The 16,670-nt window shown below is 40.1% G+C and overlaps 1 protein-coding gene across 1 annotated transcript in view; it reads right to left on the bottom strand.

Moving 5' to 3' along the window:
- tulp4a (TUB like protein 4a) overlaps positions 1-16,670 on the bottom strand; it is a 58,089-nt gene that overhangs the window by 22,927 nt on the left and 18,492 nt on the right. Inside the window, exons 3-4 of the mRNA XM_038962294.1 lie at positions 10,951-11,079; positions 10,196-10,357 (exon numbers count right to left, since the gene is read on the bottom strand). Coding sequence (XP_038818222.1) covers positions 10,196-10,357; positions 10,951-11,079 — 291 coding nt within the window. The remainder of the gene's footprint in view (positions 1-10,195; positions 10,358-10,950; positions 11,080-16,670) is intronic.

Below are 16,670 nucleotides of genomic sequence, written 5' to 3'. Positions count from 1 at the left end.
TTATTTTGGAACTGCGATTCATGGGAGTGCATTCTGATGAAGATCATAAAAGGTAAGTTAATATTTCTAATGCTATTTATGAATAATGTTGACTACCCAACATGGCGGATATTTCTCTGGCTGGTTTGGGCTCTGAGCGCCGTTCTCAGATTATGCTTTTTCCGTAAAGTTTTTTTGAAATCTGACACAGCGGTTGCATTAAGGAGAAGTGTATCTAAAGTTTCATGTATAATAGCTGTATTTTCATCAACATTTATTATGAGTATTTCTGTGAATTCATGTGGCTCTCTGCAATATCACTGCATGTTTTGGAACTACTGAATCTAACACGCTAATGTAAAATAAGATTTTTGGATATAAATATGAACTTTACCGAACAAAACATACATGTATTGTGTACCATGAAGTCCTATGAGTGTCATCTGATGAAGATCATCAAAGGTTAGTGATTAATTTTATCTCTATTTGTGCTTTTTGTGACTCCTCTCTTTGGCGGGAAAAATGGCTGGGTTTATCTGTGACTTGGTGGTGACCTAACAATCGTTTGTGGAGCTTTCGCTGCAAAGCATTTTTGAAATCAGACACTGTGGCTGGATTAACGAGAATTTTATCTTTAAAATGGTGCCTAATACTTGTATGTTTGAGAAATTTGATTTATGAGATTTCTGTTGATTTGTATTATTTGGCGCCCTGCAATTTTATTGGCTGTTGGCGAGGGGTTCCGCTAGCGGAACAGGGTTCTGCCAGTCCTAGACAGGTTAAATAGAACGATACGGTTATAACATTAAAGTGCATCAGTTTATTATCCTTTAAACTACTACTCCTAGTTTGATGGTTGTAGCGATATTAGCAAACGTATTTAATTTCAAACTTTTCTAATCTAGGGTACTTACCGTAATAATAAACAATATCAGCAAAATGCCTGCTCATCCCAAATGGTGGAACTAAAATACTGTGGCTGTGGAAAAACACTTTGTCTTCCTTCCATCATGATCACAGAAATTGTTAGAACCTGGAGTTTTTCCTGGTCAGGAAGTCACATTATCAGGAAAAACTACTGACCCTAGCAGTGACCACTTTCATTTTAATGCTCATAAAGAAGCAGTGTCAAGGATTTAAATGTATGACGCGTTACTGTATAATACATAACAAATAACAGAGCATAATACATATTATATATTAATATAACAAATATACATGAATATAGCATGTACAGAATCAGTCAAAAGTTGACACCTACTCATTCAAGGCTTTTTCTTTTTACTATTTTTCTACATTGTAGAATAATAGTGAAGACATCAAAACTATGAAATAACACATATGGAATCATGTAGTAACCAAAAAAGTGTTAAACAAATCAAAATATATTTTAGATTCTTCAAAGTAGACACCCTTGGCGTTGATGACAGCTTTGCACACTCTTGGAATTCTCTCAATCAGCTTCACCTGGAAAGCTTTTCCAACAGTCTTGAAGGAGTTCCAACATATTCTGAGCACTTGTTGGCTACTTTTCCTTCACTCTGCGGTCCAACTCACCCCAAACCTTCTCAAATTGGTTGAGGTCGAGTGATTGGAGGCCAGGTCATCTGATGCAGCACTCTCCTTCTTGGTCAAATAGCCCTTACACAGCCTGGAGTGTGAGTATTTTGTTTTGGAACCACTAGGTAATATTTTGATTACATTATGGGTTTCCCTGTACATATAGACAGAGTGTGAAATCCTGTGTGGGTAATCTTTGTAGGAGCGTTCTGTGTGAGCGCGGTAGGTTGACTGTGTGGGTAACCTTTCAATTATGTTCTGATGTTCTGTGTGGACATCTGACCAGTTCTGTGGGAGTATCTGACCAATCCTGTGTGGGTGATCCTTAAAGTTCTGTGTGAGTACCTAAGAATTTCTTACGTTTTATATGGATTCTGTGAATATATGAAAATATGATAAATTGTATGTGTGCATAATCGATTACTAGAGATTTGATAAAGTAATGCTGACAATATAATTAGATACAATTTAGGTTTTGAGTTGGTATCTTTAACCTTTTGTCAATAGGGGGAGCAGTTAGCATTTTTTTTTTCTGGGTGTTGCCAAATTAAACTGCCTCGTACTCAATTCTTGCTCGTACAATATGCATATTATTAATTCTATTGGATAGAAAACACTCTCTAGTTTCATAAACCGTTGGAATTATGTCTGTGGGTGACCCAGAACTCTTTCTACAGCGAAATCCATGACAGGTACTGCGAAGGTCTGAGAGCGAAGCTCTGGTCTCAGATCAGTTTTAAAGGTCTGTGTGTATCCTATGGAACGACATGAACTGCACCCGCCTTCCCCTGGATGTCAGTAACCAATGAGAAGTGGAATGGGCTTTCTACGTAGCTCTCAGAGGTTATAAAAGGCCAAGGAGTGAGGGTAGCCTTCTTTTCGACGCTGACCATTACGCAGAGAGGGACCTCAGGATGCCATTTTCAAACGCTCAGTTATCAACGTTAGATGTATCCGTCTGTAATTTAATTCGATATAGGTGTTAGAAACATCATAACGAAGCTATTTTAAACCGAGTTATATCAGATTATGCGAGTATATTGCTATTTTTCGGAATTTCCTCAGTATTGCGTCTTGAGGATTTGGACACGTTGGGGCAAAATAGCTATTGTTAGCTATTGTTAGCTGCTATATCAGAAGTTGAATGCAACGTTTTACAACCAAGCAACGATTCTTTTGGACAAAGGACCACTTGGCCAAGATTTTGATGGAAGCTCGTCGAAAAGTAAGAGCTATTTATGATGTTATTCCGTTTTTATGTGGAAAAATGTAAACTCAATAATGGCGACTAGTGACGCCATTATTGCGGCACTAGTCTGGCTGTAACGCACACTGTATGTCTAGTAACGTTAATTTTAAAAATCTAACTCAGCGGTTGCATTAATAACTAATGCATCTTTCATTTCATGTCCAACCTGTATTTTTTTAGTCAAGTTTATGAATAGTTTTCGATAAAAATAGTTGTATTTTCAAGATGGCGCCGGGCAGATTGCTTGAGTAGTTGGACACTATTTCCATTGTGTAAGCACGATTTGTGCCGCTAAATATGCACATTTTCGATCAAACTCTATATGGATTGTGTAATATGATGTTACAGGAGTGTCATCGGAAGAATTCTGAGAAGGTTAGTGAAAAAATTAATGTATTTTGGTGATGATAACGCTATAGCTCATTTTGCCTTGAATCAATGCTCGGGTAACGTTTGCAAATGTGGTATGCTAATATAACGATTTATTGTGTTTTCGCTGTAAGACACTTTGAAAATCTGAAATATTGTCTGAATTCACAAGATCTGTGTCTTTCCATTGCTGTGAGCTGTGTATTTTTAAGAAATGTTTTATGATTAGTAATTAGGTAATTCTCGTTGCTCTCTGTATTTATTCTAGTCGAGTTGTGATGGTGGGTGCAATTGTAAACTATGATTTATACCTGAAATATGCACATTTTTCTAACAAAACCTATGCTATACAATAAATATGTTATCAGACTGTCATCTGATGAGGTTTTTTCTTGGTTAGTGGCTATTTATTTCTTTATTTGGTCGAATTGGTGATAGCTGGTGATGGAGTGGAAAAATAGTGGAGTAAAAAAAATGGTGTCTTTTGCTAACGTGGTTAGCTAATAGATTTACATATTGTGTCTTCCCTGTAAAACATTTAAAAAATCAGAAATGGTGGCTAGATTCACAAGAAGTGTATCTTTCATCTGGTGTCTTGGACTTGTGATTTAATGATATTTAGAAGCTACAATTTACTTGTGACGCTATGCTAGCTATGCTAGTCAGTGGGGGGGTGGTGGGGGGTGCTCCCGGATCCGGGTTTCTGAGGCAGTAAAAGTTAATGGATAATTTGATAAAGATGAGCTTTTAAGCACTATTAAACTGTCGAAAAAAATCTGGGCAATTGTGCTCTAGAAACTGATTAGAGTGTGTCCACTTTTGGTTATCTTACCCTAACGATGTAACTATAAATGCTTATTGGATTATCTCCGTCTGGGTACAACATTTGAAATAAAACTGCCCTTAAGGTCTGAAACGGTTTTATTTTTTCTTCCCAGTATGAGAGGAGTTGCTGGATTTATTGAATAAACCATTTTTCATAAAGTTAGAGCGAATTAAGATGGAATCTCAACGTAACTTATGTCGTACAAAGCCTAGGGTATCCATCAAACTAATTATCGTTGCGTGATTAATGTGATGTAGTAAAGTAATTGAAATACGTTGCATGAGAAAACAATCTACTTTTATTAAAATGCGTAAGATCTGTTTCCTAGTCAATAAAGGTTGATTTTACTCTTTGACTGCTAATCTATTCATTTGGCATGTGAGAATCATCGCCGGAGTAACGCTTGGACCTTTAAATTAGGGCTATTTTCTGGGAATTGTCTCGGTAGTACGTGCCTGATTTTACGACTACAGACAATTGTAAAGTGGGTTTATTTGCGGGGAGTCTTAGTCATTTAAATAGCATTGGTGGTTCAGTGGTAGAATTCTAGCCTGCCACATGGGATGCCCGTGTTCGTTTCCCAGCCTATGCACCAATGCACTGACTAAAATCGGAGTTTCTGATTGTAATTCAACTATTGGTATGTTTTGCCTGGAAAGATACGATCGCTAGTGTTTGTTTAAGATATAAACTGAACGTTTTAATAGCTGGTTTAGTATTACATTTAGAGACAGTTACCTAAATCGAATGAATAAATTTGGCGCTGTACATGTTATTTTTAAAGTCTTGGACAATTCATAAGTGTGAAGCCGAAAGAGAAGAGAAAGTTGTAAAGTTTGGTTTTAATCTTACGATAGAGGTAAGGCAGAATGTTGTTTGAGCAGGGGTTATATTTTTACCCACTGGTAAAAAAATAGGAGAGTTGGTTGTGAGCGCTGGGATATGTTGGGCTGTAAGTGATTCAGGTGTGAATAAGGAAACATTTTGTGATAATGTATTCTGATGATTATTGATTCTTGGTTTGATTGTTTAGGTAACACCAGTGAATTTGAGCAGGAAGTTAATGTATTCTAACAATATAATCTGTTTCCATTACGTGGAACAATGTCAGGTCATTAAAGTGGATTGCAGTTTGAGTTAATTTTTACTTTTACAGGGACAGTGCACATTAATCACAGTTGTGTGTGTCTAATGGCAGGGTATTCCAGACATGGGAAGCTCTCACACTGAAAGCAGATTGACTAAAGGTGCTTTTCCTTAAGGGAACTATACAGTCATCTCTCATGGCGGACCTTGTGGATCTGCTGCCATAAGGTTTGGGTTTTCTGCTTAACAAAAGTACTGAGTGGAGGGGGAGCCTGGACATTTAGAATATTGAATACAAGATAGGCGTCAGTGTATTGCATAAGATTTTTTCAACTCAGGAGCTTATGCTTTCTATAGCTATTGGGTATCCTATCAAGTACTTTGAGAGCCTGTTTGCAGACAGACTGAATGGGTTTTAATGTTGAACAGCAAGCTTGGGCCAAACTAGTCAGGTAGTATGTTAAGTGGGGGAGTATCATAGATTTGAAGTATAGTTTTGTTACCTCTGTAGTTAAACAATTTCATATGTTTTGGAAATTAGCTAGGTTGAATTTGGTTATTTGAGTTACCTTTTTTTATTTGCTTTTTAAAAGAGAGGTTGGAATCAAGTATGATGCCGTGGTTCTTAAAATCGGATACCACCTGGAGCTTTTCCCCTGATACATAGACATCCGTCTCAGGGGCATCAGATACCACCTAGAGCTTTTCCCCTGATACATAGACATCTGTCTCAGGGGCATCAGATACCACCTGGCGCTTTTCCCCTGATACATAGACATCCGTCTCAGGGGCATCAGATACCACCTGGAGCTTTTCCCCTGATACATAGACATCCGTCTCAGGGGCATCAGATACCACCTGGAGCTTTTCCCCTGATACATAGACATCTGTCTCAGGGGCATCAGATACCACCTGGAGCTTTTCCCCTGATACATAGACATCTGTTTCAGGGGCATCAGATACCACCTGGAGCTTTTCCCCTGATACATAGACATCTGTCTCAGGGGCATCAGTTGTTTTCTTTGTGAGGAACATGCAGACTGTGTTTTTTTATTTATTAAGATGCAAACATGAGTCCCTGAGCAACTTTGTCATCCGAACCATTACAGTAGTGAGTTCTTGTGTAGCTTGTTGTTTGTTATTTGCATGCATTTATCACTGTATCATCTGCATACATTGGAACTTCAGACCCTGTACAGACAGAAGGAAGATCATTAATGTACGAGCTGAACAGTATTGACCTTTGGTGAATGCAAACATTGTAGATATGAGTGGAAAAAAGTTAGTTTTAATCTTTACGCTGATGAGACAGCGCCAACTTTTGAAAGATTTTAGATTTGTTAAAAATCAGGATCGTTTTTACTAAACATAAACAGGTTGAAATTATTAGATTGCTGGAAAGGGGTTATGGGTTTGTTTATTGTTTACTTTAGGTGTTGATTTTGCTTAATTAAACATTGTATTATCTGATGTGTTTGAGTAGGATTCTTTCTTCCGGGACGGATGGAAGTTACCTAAAGTATGTATGTTAAAGGAGCCATGGGAGAACACGTCTCAAACAACATTTTATTAAATGCCTGGGATTGAATTTCACTGATTCCATCGCTGAGAAATGTACTACATTTGCAACAGAGGAAAAAATAATTACATTTAGATAGTAATGATATCAGGATAATCGTATGTTCAATTAAGCATACATATACACTGATGTAGATTAAAACTAATGATTTGAGGTACAGTGGAATTATCATTATTATTAGGTTGTGTTTATAAGTTAACTTTTGGGTTTCTGAATCGGTGTAGTATAACAAATGCTAAGAAGTCTTTTGTGTTTTTTCTGGGAAAATGGGTGTTTCATTGTCTCTCTTTGAAATGTTTCCTGGGACTATAATCTTGGGGAGAGTGAGTGAGATTGAGGCCGTAAACTACCACATTGAAAAGGCCTGGAAATGTTTTGTTTGTTTTTACCTTACGGTTTGCAAATACACCCCCCCCCCCCCCCCCCCCACACACACACACATTTGTTATGACTATATGTTGGTGTTTTTAAAATACTATGTTTGATTTGTTTTTTAAATTTCCTTTGGGTTTGGAGAGTTTTCCATTTCACTTAGTGCTAAGGTATCTTAAAGGGGCACACATGCACATGGAATTTTTATTTTCTGAGTTTTAATTAAACATGTGAATTCTTTTGATAAAGGAATGTTCTGGGAACCTGGGATACAACATGTAGGAAATGTTTGACAATTTTTTTAATTTTTATTTGTCTAATATAGTAAGAAACACTTTTTGTATGACCTATGACCCGTATCATGACTTTTCATTGTGGCTTGATCACCCTCATTGGAAAGCCATTTGGATAATGAATTTAAGGTCATTTGTAATACTGATTTCAAGGTAATTCGTGAAATTGATAATTATTGTGGAGTTCTTTTATAGTTCATAGCCATATTTGTAATTTGGACCAATGTGAAGAAGGAGAGGTCATTGCCTTTGACTAAGGGTAGGCTGCTTTAAGTCTATTTTCCTATGACCATATGGGTAAAATAATTTTTCTTTGTGGATTTTTTCAGAGTAGTGATTTTAATTTGATTAGGTTATTTGAAATGTTGTTTTATCTTTTGACCAGTAGTAGTGTTGTTTTATACATTACTCTCATGGAGAGTTGTGTGTTAAAAATGGGGTAGGATACAGTCCTTTGATGTTTTGGATTCAGTTCTTTGAGGTTTTGGATTGAAGTTTACACACCTTGAGTGATATGTGAAGGAGTGTATTGTTGTGTTGTTTGTTCTGTTCTATTCCCGATGGGTTATAGGTCTAACTTCCTGATCCTTTGGCTCTACGATGGAGTTGACAGTGTGATGGGGAGTATAAGCCAATTTGAAAGAATAGTTTCAATAGAATGTGTTGTTATTCTCTTTAACATATGTTTAGACATTTGTATTAAGAATAATTGGTAAAAGTAATCATTTATCATGTAGTTAATGAACTGAACTAAACTGTTGTTCTGATCTGTTTTTTCGAGGATTTCGTGAAAAGTGACAGACTTAATGCATGGAAGAGATAATTGGACCGAACAGTGTGTGTACCTCAAAACCCCCTAACTGGCTGAAGAAAAGTGACAAAGGCGTTGAATAAGGCCTTGTCCGAACCACTTCTACCGAGAGAAAGGAGCCGAGCCAGAAATCGGTGTACAGTATCCGATCTAAGCTATCAACTGCTTTTCTCTCATGTTTCTCTCAGGAGTGTGAGAGGAGTCCATGTGGAGTGAGCATGGAGAGAAATATGTTCTAAACTTCTCTTATGTTGCTGGTATACTGGTTGATGAATGGACAAGACATAATGGGTGGTAAAGGTGATGGTGTCTAAGGTGAAACATTGAAATTGGGACATTATCATGTGCCATCCACTTTGAACTGTAAAGCTATCTGAAGAAAAACGAAAAGGACGCCAGAAGAATCAGTGCCAGAAGGAGGGGGTTGGTCAACGGTGAAAAAAAAAAAAATGTGTTTAGACTTTTGGGGTATCAGGTTGATTGTAGAGGTCGACACCACATACAATTATAGTAATTTAGATTAAGAATGCATTGAGATACTGATCTGTATTATAATCGTGATGAAAATGTTAATAGTAGAATTATGGGATAATTATTCTGGATGTTAATATAAATGTACATTCTGCCAATGTGTGTTAAATTGAGTTTTTTTACTTTGAGTTTGAAATCACTGAGCAATGTCATTCTAAATTTTGGTTGGATAATTAACTGGGTTCTAACTATGATTTTATTTGGAAATGGAATGATTTTTAAAACTGAAGGATTGTTGTTATGAACTAAAGATATTGAAACTATTATAAGCATGCCATGGTGAATGGAGATGGGTGAACTCTGATCTGGAGAGTGAAAATGATCCTAATCTATTTGATCTCTAGGCATTGCCTTATAAATAGTGGAATCATGATGCTTATCTTGGGTCATGTTCATTAGGCACCAAGAGGATACATTTTATTTTAACTAGGAGTCATTACCTGGATTTGGACAACAAGATATGCTAATTTTAGTTTCTGGAATGGAAATAGTAATTTCCAACATACTATTCTGATCCATTGGAGTGTGATAGATAACTAAAGCTTATTTTATTAAACTCCATTGTTGCATGCACTGCATTATGCATTAAACATGTGCTTTTCACTGTCTATGGAAATTATAGCTTTGAATCTCATAAACTGTATGTATTTTTTGTTTTTCTTCGTGGGTTCGTGCAGGTGACTGTGGATCATAACCTTCCCAGACAAATTGCTAGAGTGCTTAGAAAATGTGTTGGGGATTGAAATAAGAGACAGTGCTGAGTTTCTTGGAATGAGGCTGAGTTAGTGTTGTGGAAGCTGGTCATGTGCAGGAATCCCATGCAATGAGTTATTGTTTTGTGATTTTTGGTTTATGTAGAATATATGTATTTTCTATGTGAATGAATGTTCTTAAATCCTGTAATATTCTTTTAAGTTTAGAAGATTCTCAAAATGGGGGAAATGTCGTGGAAAAAAGCAAGATTATGTTATAATGCTTGTATTGCATTATAAAGGTTGTTTTATTCGACAGAATAGAATATTCTGTTAACTATTGTGTGTGTGTTCTACTCAAAATGGGCCTCTATGAGATAACAGTGACAGAGGAGATTTACAATGTCTTTGGGTCATAAAACCTAAAGAGCATTCCAGAGAACATGAGCTAATGGTTCTGTTCTATACCGTACCAGGGAGAGATGGTTCCAGTTTGGAGTAGGAGGGCCAGACACTGGTCTTTACAATGAAAACTGTTGACACAGCAGTAACTGTCTGCTATGTTTTATAGATATCTTTCATACAAATCTTAACCTTTGTGAACTGTTCCTAAGATCTGTGGTTCGTCATTTAGGTTGAGAGGGGTGCATCTTGGCTATAAAAGATCTTTGTACTTTTCTGTTGGTACTTTCAATGGTTCATTAGAGATAGCGCATCATTGAAAGTCAAAAAAGCTATTGCAAAGCTCTTATTATTAAAGATGTAGTTTAAGTATAACTCTGACTGGTGTGTGAAGTTTGTAACTCTCCTCATTTGGTAAAGCAGAAACATGCCACCACACTAGTTACCTGCTGGTCATCGGGGGTCCAGATACCACAGGTGATCTGGCTCTCCAGGTTGATCTCTGATGACCAGTGTCTCTGGCCGCTGACCGAGCCCACCAGGACAAAGCCATCACGGTAAGAGATGAGAGCCTGGGTACCGTCATGAGACCAGGTGAAGTCACTCACCTACAGGAAAAGGGGAGAGGGGGGGGGGGGGTTGCAGAGAGGACAGGTCAGATACTGTACTCAATGAAGAATTTCCATTGACCATGCTTTTTAGCACAGGGCTGCATCTGAAATAGGACCCTATTCCCTATATCAGTGTTTTCCAAATCTAGTCCTCAAGTACCCCCAAAAGAAGGTAGCCTAGCAACGGCAGGTAGCCTAGTGGTTAAGAGCGTTCGAATCCCGAAGCCGACTAGTTGAAAAATCTGTTGATGTGCCCTTGAGCAAGGCACTTAACCACAATTGCTCCTGTAAGTTCCTCTGGATAAGAGCATCTGCTAAATGACATAAAATATAAGCACACATTTTGTTGTAGGCCCAGACAAGCACACCCGATTCAACTTGTCATCAAGCCCTCAATGAGTAGAATCAGGTGAGCTTTTCCAGGGCTACAACAAAAACGTGTTCTGTTGGGGGTACTGGAGAACTGGAGATGGGGAAACACTGCCCTATATAGTACACTACCAATGGCCCCTATTTGAGAATAGGGTACCATTTTAGACCAGGACTAGGCTTATTCTGTGTCCAGGAAACTGGCCCATAGTGTATCCCACCTGAGCCCCGCGATCGTTGACCAGCTCCACAGACCAGCGGCCCTCGTACTGGATCCACACAAAGATCCCTCCGTCTGTGTCACAAGTGGCCAGCTTCTGAAAGGGCTCATTCCATCGCACCAGCACCACCTTGAGACACACACCACAAGACAGGAGAACTCAGAATTACATGAGCACCATTTCGCCAGAGAGCCACTGGAATAAAATAAATCAGAAAGTGTGTTAGTCTAATTTCACCAGTGACGTAAAACAAGTCCTAATATCCTGAGTGTCTTAGATAATGAGTTATCAATTTCCACTTCCTTTCATCATGCTGAGCCACTCAGAAGCAGAGCGAGGCAGAACAACTTCAGTGTCTGTCTTCTTTAAAACGCTTCAACAAGCTAACTCTCAAGTTATACTCCATACTCATGAACACTCTAAGCAAGAGGGACCATTTGCACCCCACCTGCACCCATCCAGAACTTCACTCAATCTGGAGAGAGGGCTGAGGGATGGGGGGGTGATGATGATGGAGTGGGGCCTGATTAGCTACTTTGGCTGAAGCGCTCACAGAAAGGGGGAAGAGTGTGAGGGAGAGAGAAAGAGATGGAGCGAGTATGAGAGCGTTAGTAGACGTGAGTAGGAGCGGTGCAGCTTGATGACCACAGAGTCAAAATGGATGATCCCACTGGCAACAGTGACTCGCAGATATATGGGCTTTTGCACTGACCCAGATGTCACTGAATAGACGGAGCCGTACGGCACTGTATCTGCGTCACGGCTCTGACCTTTAGGTAGTAACACTGAGGAGGAGGAGGGTTGGTGAACGTGCGACCAATGGCGCGTCTGCTTTGGTCTCATTCTAATCCTTGTCTTTCTCTCCCTCTAGTCTGTTTCTCTTAATCTGCCTCCGCATCACCCACTTTCTGCCATCCTCCCTCGCTCTCTCAATGCATCTAAAACACACTTCTTTCCCTACCTCAATCTCCCATTCTCACTCCCTGTTTGTCTGGTCTTCTGTAGCGTGACTGCCTATTCCCAGAGGTATAATCCCATGCTTGGTGCACCTCTCCACAGACCCAAAGCACGTGGAAAACACACACACGTGTACAAACAGGCTTTATCAGGGCTTACACTGACTGCACACCCATCAGATCAGCTCCCCTATGGGCTCAGACCTAGATTACCCCGCTAGGCTCTCTCTCTCTCTCCATCACTCTCTGCACTCCAAAATAGCACAGGAACCACTTTCACTAGAACACACTGTGTACACAGGTCAGAGTTGAAAACATAACCTGTTCTGGGGTCATGACCTCCGCTCAGATACAACTGAGAGACAAGATAGGCAAAATTATAAAACAGATCTACACAATGTGCAGATTAAGTTCCTGTCCAAGCAAATGCACTGTACTCAGTCAAACACACCTTCAAAAAGGATGTATTCACCAGCTGTCATTAGCCCTCCCAAACACAGTGTTGTTAGTATCTATTTGTACATACATAAACCCATCATCTCCACCTCCAGCTGGGCACAAAAGGTGAGCATCTGAACACCCATCCCTTCTACAGCCTCTCCTCACAGTCTAAAGCCTGAGTAATAAGGGGTCCACTACACTAGATTTACAGTGCTCTCCCACCCACTCACTCTGGCATAAATCCTCCTGCAGTACTATAGGCCTGTCCCCAGTACACACCCACAGGGGAGCCACAGCACAATGAGACCAGGCCTGCTGCTTTAGGGCTGGAGATAGAACTGTAGGTCCTTATAATGATAGGTCTCTGTAGGGCAGCCCATTCACACACAGCTGAAAGGACCCCTATCCATCATCAGGCTACAAAGTCACCAGGTGATGTGGGGGCCTCAGGGCAGGCAAAAAAAGCTCATTAGGTTTTCACCGTGATGATGACACTTTGTAGAGGCATGACCAGACTACACAGACAAGGGATGAAAAAATAAATAACCAGACTGTTTTTCTAAAGACTAGTCCAACCATTTTATTTTGGCCTATAGCCTGCTGCCACTGCACCGTCTACAACCTCACTGGAGTGAAACGTATGTCGGCCTGCATTATACAATCTATTACTGCAGTAGTCAGGGGCACAGGCCTGCACCCCTTGATTAGATGGGGAGGAAATACAAATACAGAGATCTTGATAACAGCTTTGGTTACACACCCACACATATACAGTAACAGACAAAAGTTTGGACACCTACTCATTCAATGGTTTCTTTATTTTTACTGTTTTCTACATTGTAGTAAAATATTGAAGACATCAAAACTATGAATTAACACATATGGAATCATGTAGTAACCAAAAAAGTGTTAAACAAATTAAAATATATTTTATGTTTTAGATTCTTCAAAGTAGCCTCCCTTTGCCTTGATGACAGCTTTGCACACTCCTGGCATTCTCTCAAAAAGCGTCATGAGGTAGTCACCTGGAATACATTTCAATTAGCATGTGTGCCTTGTTAAAAGTGAATGTGGAATTTCTTTCCTTCTTAATGCGTTTGAGCCAATCAGTTGTGTTGTGACAAGGTAGGGGTGTTATACAGAAAATATCTCTATTTGGTGAAAGACCAAGTCCATATTGTGGAAAGAACAGCTCAAATAAGCAAAGAGAAACGACAGTCCATCCTTACTTTAAGACAATCCGGAACATTTCAAGAACTTTGAAAGTTTCTTCAAGAGCAGTCGCAAAAACCAAGCGCTATGATGAATCTGGCTCTCATGAGGACCGCCACAGGAAAGGAATACCCAGAGTTACCTCTGCTGCAGAAGATAATTTCATTAGTTACCAGCCTCAGAAATTGCATCCCAAATAAATGCATCCCAAATACATGCTTCACAACATCAACTGTTCAGAGGAGACTGCGTGAATCAGGCCTTCATGGTCAAATTGCTGTAAAGAGACCACTACTAAAGGACACCAATATTAAGAGACTTGCTTGGGCCAAGAAACACGAGCAATGCACATTAGACAGGTGGAAATCTGTCCTTTGGTTCGATTAGTCCAAATTTGAGATTTTTGGTTCCAACCGCATGTGTGGTTCCCACCGTGAAGCATGGAAGAGGTGGTGTGATGTGTGGGGGTGCTTGCTGGTGACACTGTCTGGCACACTTAACCAGCATGGCTACCACAGCATTCTGCAGCGATATGCCATCCCATCTGGTTTGTGCTTAGTGGGACCATCATTTGTTTTTCAACAGGACAATGACCCCAAACACACCTCCAGGCTGTGTAAGGGCTATTTGACCAAGGAGAGTGATGCATCAGATGACCTGGCCTCAACCCAATTGAGATGGTTTGGGATGAGTTGGACCGCAGAGTGAAGGAAAAGCAGCCAACAAGTGCTCAGCATGTGGGAATTCCTTCAAGACTATTGGAAAATAATTCCTCATGAAGCTAGTTGAGAGAATGCCAAGATTGTACAAAGCTGTCAAGGCAAAGGGAGGCTACTTTGATGAAACTAAAACATAATATATTTTGATTTGTTTAACACTTTTTTGGTTACTACATGATTCCATATGTGTTATTTCATAGTTTTGATGTCTTCACTATTATTCTACAATGTAGAAAAGTCAAAATAAAGAAAAACCCTTGAATGAGTAGGTCCAAACTTTTGACTGGTACTGTATACACACACACACACACAATAGGGGAGAGCGTGAGTGTGCGTATTTAGCCCTGTGTGGGGCTGGGGGGGGGATTAGTGTGAGCTGGTCAGGCGGCCCGAGGGGGACAGCTGAGTGCCTGGACCGCACCGTGACGCAGCGATTTAGGGGATCAGACGTCATATGGAGACAGACAGGATCAGACTTGGCAGCTACAGAACTCACAGGGCCCAGGGAAACAGCACACTAATACAGGACAGCCCCAGATACAGGCTAAACCAGCATAGTAGCCTAACTTTAACCTGTCCGGGGCCCTTACAAGGATTCTCATTTAAAGGGCAGGAATGGGCATACTCTACCAATGTACAGCCACATAATATGAATATTACTACTAGGATATATACAGTGAGCGCCAAAAGTATTGTGACAGTGACACGTTGTTGTTTTGGCTCTGTACACTTTGGATTTGAAATGATACAATGACTGAGGTTAAAGTGCAGAATGTCTGCTATAATTTGAGGGTATTTTTATCCATATCGAACTGTTTCGAAATTACAGCACTTTCTGTATATAGTCCCCCCCATTTTAAGGGAACAAAAGTAATGTGACAAATTCAAGTGTATTAAAGTTGTCAAAAGTTTAGTATAAATATCATACCCCCCAAAAAATGCTAACTTCCCTTGTTATTGTAATGGTGAGAATTCAGCCTGTCTTGGGGGTATGATATTTGTTCGTCTATAAATGTCTCTCATTAATCACAATTCCTTCCGGATTATCCATAATCATGGCAGTATCCACATTAAATGTAGAAGTGTCTCGAAACATTATTCTTAAAAACGGGAGGTCTATGTACAAAAAGTGCGGTAATTTGTCAAAAGGTTCACTCGATATGGACGAAAGAAACCCTCAAATGAAAGATGACTGTCTATGAGGTTAAAGTACAGACTGTGTATAATTTCAAGTGCTGCAGTATAGCGCCAAAACAAAAAATGTCACTGTCCCAATACTTTTGAAGCTCACAGTAGCTAACATTCAATAAGTCTGTTCACAAAATATAAAAACATTAAATAAAAAACACTTTGCCTCTCCCACTAATAATGGCATTCAGGCAACAGAGAGGCGCTAAGTTCAAATCCCCTTAACACTAATATCCTGACAACTGCAGGCCATTGACCACTTTTACCTGGAAAGTTGGCAGCAGCAGCTGACAATTGGCAGGCTGGCAGTGAGTGTCATTGTGGCCCTGGACCCTGAATGGCCCCTGCCTGTGACTCAGGGACCCAGCAGAGAACCAGCAGGGACCCACGGAGGACCCGGCCAGCCTCACTGAGGTGGCAAATCAAATAAAGGGACAACTGTACCATGCATAGCCCAAGCAGCCCAGTCAGCAGAAGGGGAGAGGACACTTGTACCGTAGAAATACAATGAATAGAACAGGCATCCCCATTCAAGTTGCCAGGGTTAGAGGTTCCAAGCCGTCCTATTCATTCTATTTCTATGACTGGTACAACCAGTAGAGGAGAGGAGTGTGGACAAAGGTCTGCTGGATCCAAGGTTCTCAAGGTGGAGGGGAGTGTTCTTTATACAGGGAAATGGAAATGAGGGCAGGTTCTGCTGATGTGCAAAAAGGCATCTTAGAACAAAGTGAGAACAAACTTACCCAGCTGTGCCAAATGGAGTACACTGAGTGTACAAAACATTAAGAACACCTGCTCTTTCCATGACAGACTGACCAGGTGAAAGCGATGATCCCTTATTGATGTCACCTGTTAAACCCACTTCAAATCAGTGTAGATAAAGGGGAGGAGACAGGGTAAAGAAGGATTTTTAAGCCTTGAGACAGTTGAGATATGGATTGTGTATGTGTGCCATTCAGAGGGTGAATGGGCAAGACACAAAATGTAGGTGCCTTTTAACTGGGTATGGTAGTAGGTGCCAGGGGCACCGGCTTGTGTCAAGAACTGCAACACAGCTAGGTTTTTCACTTAAGTTTCCCGTGTGTATCAAGAATGGTCCACCACACAAAGGACATCCAGCCAACTGGACACAACTGTGGGAAGCATTGGAGGCACATGGGCCAGCATCTCTGTGGAACGCTTTCGACACCTTGTAGAGTCCATG

Source organism: Salvelinus namaycush, chromosome 24, assembly GCF_016432855.1.
Source record: "Salvelinus namaycush isolate Seneca chromosome 24, SaNama_1.0, whole genome shotgun sequence".
NCBI lineage: Eukaryota > Metazoa > Chordata > Actinopteri > Salmoniformes > Salmonidae > Salvelinus > Salvelinus namaycush.
This window is presented reverse-complemented; position numbering and strand designations above follow the sequence as displayed.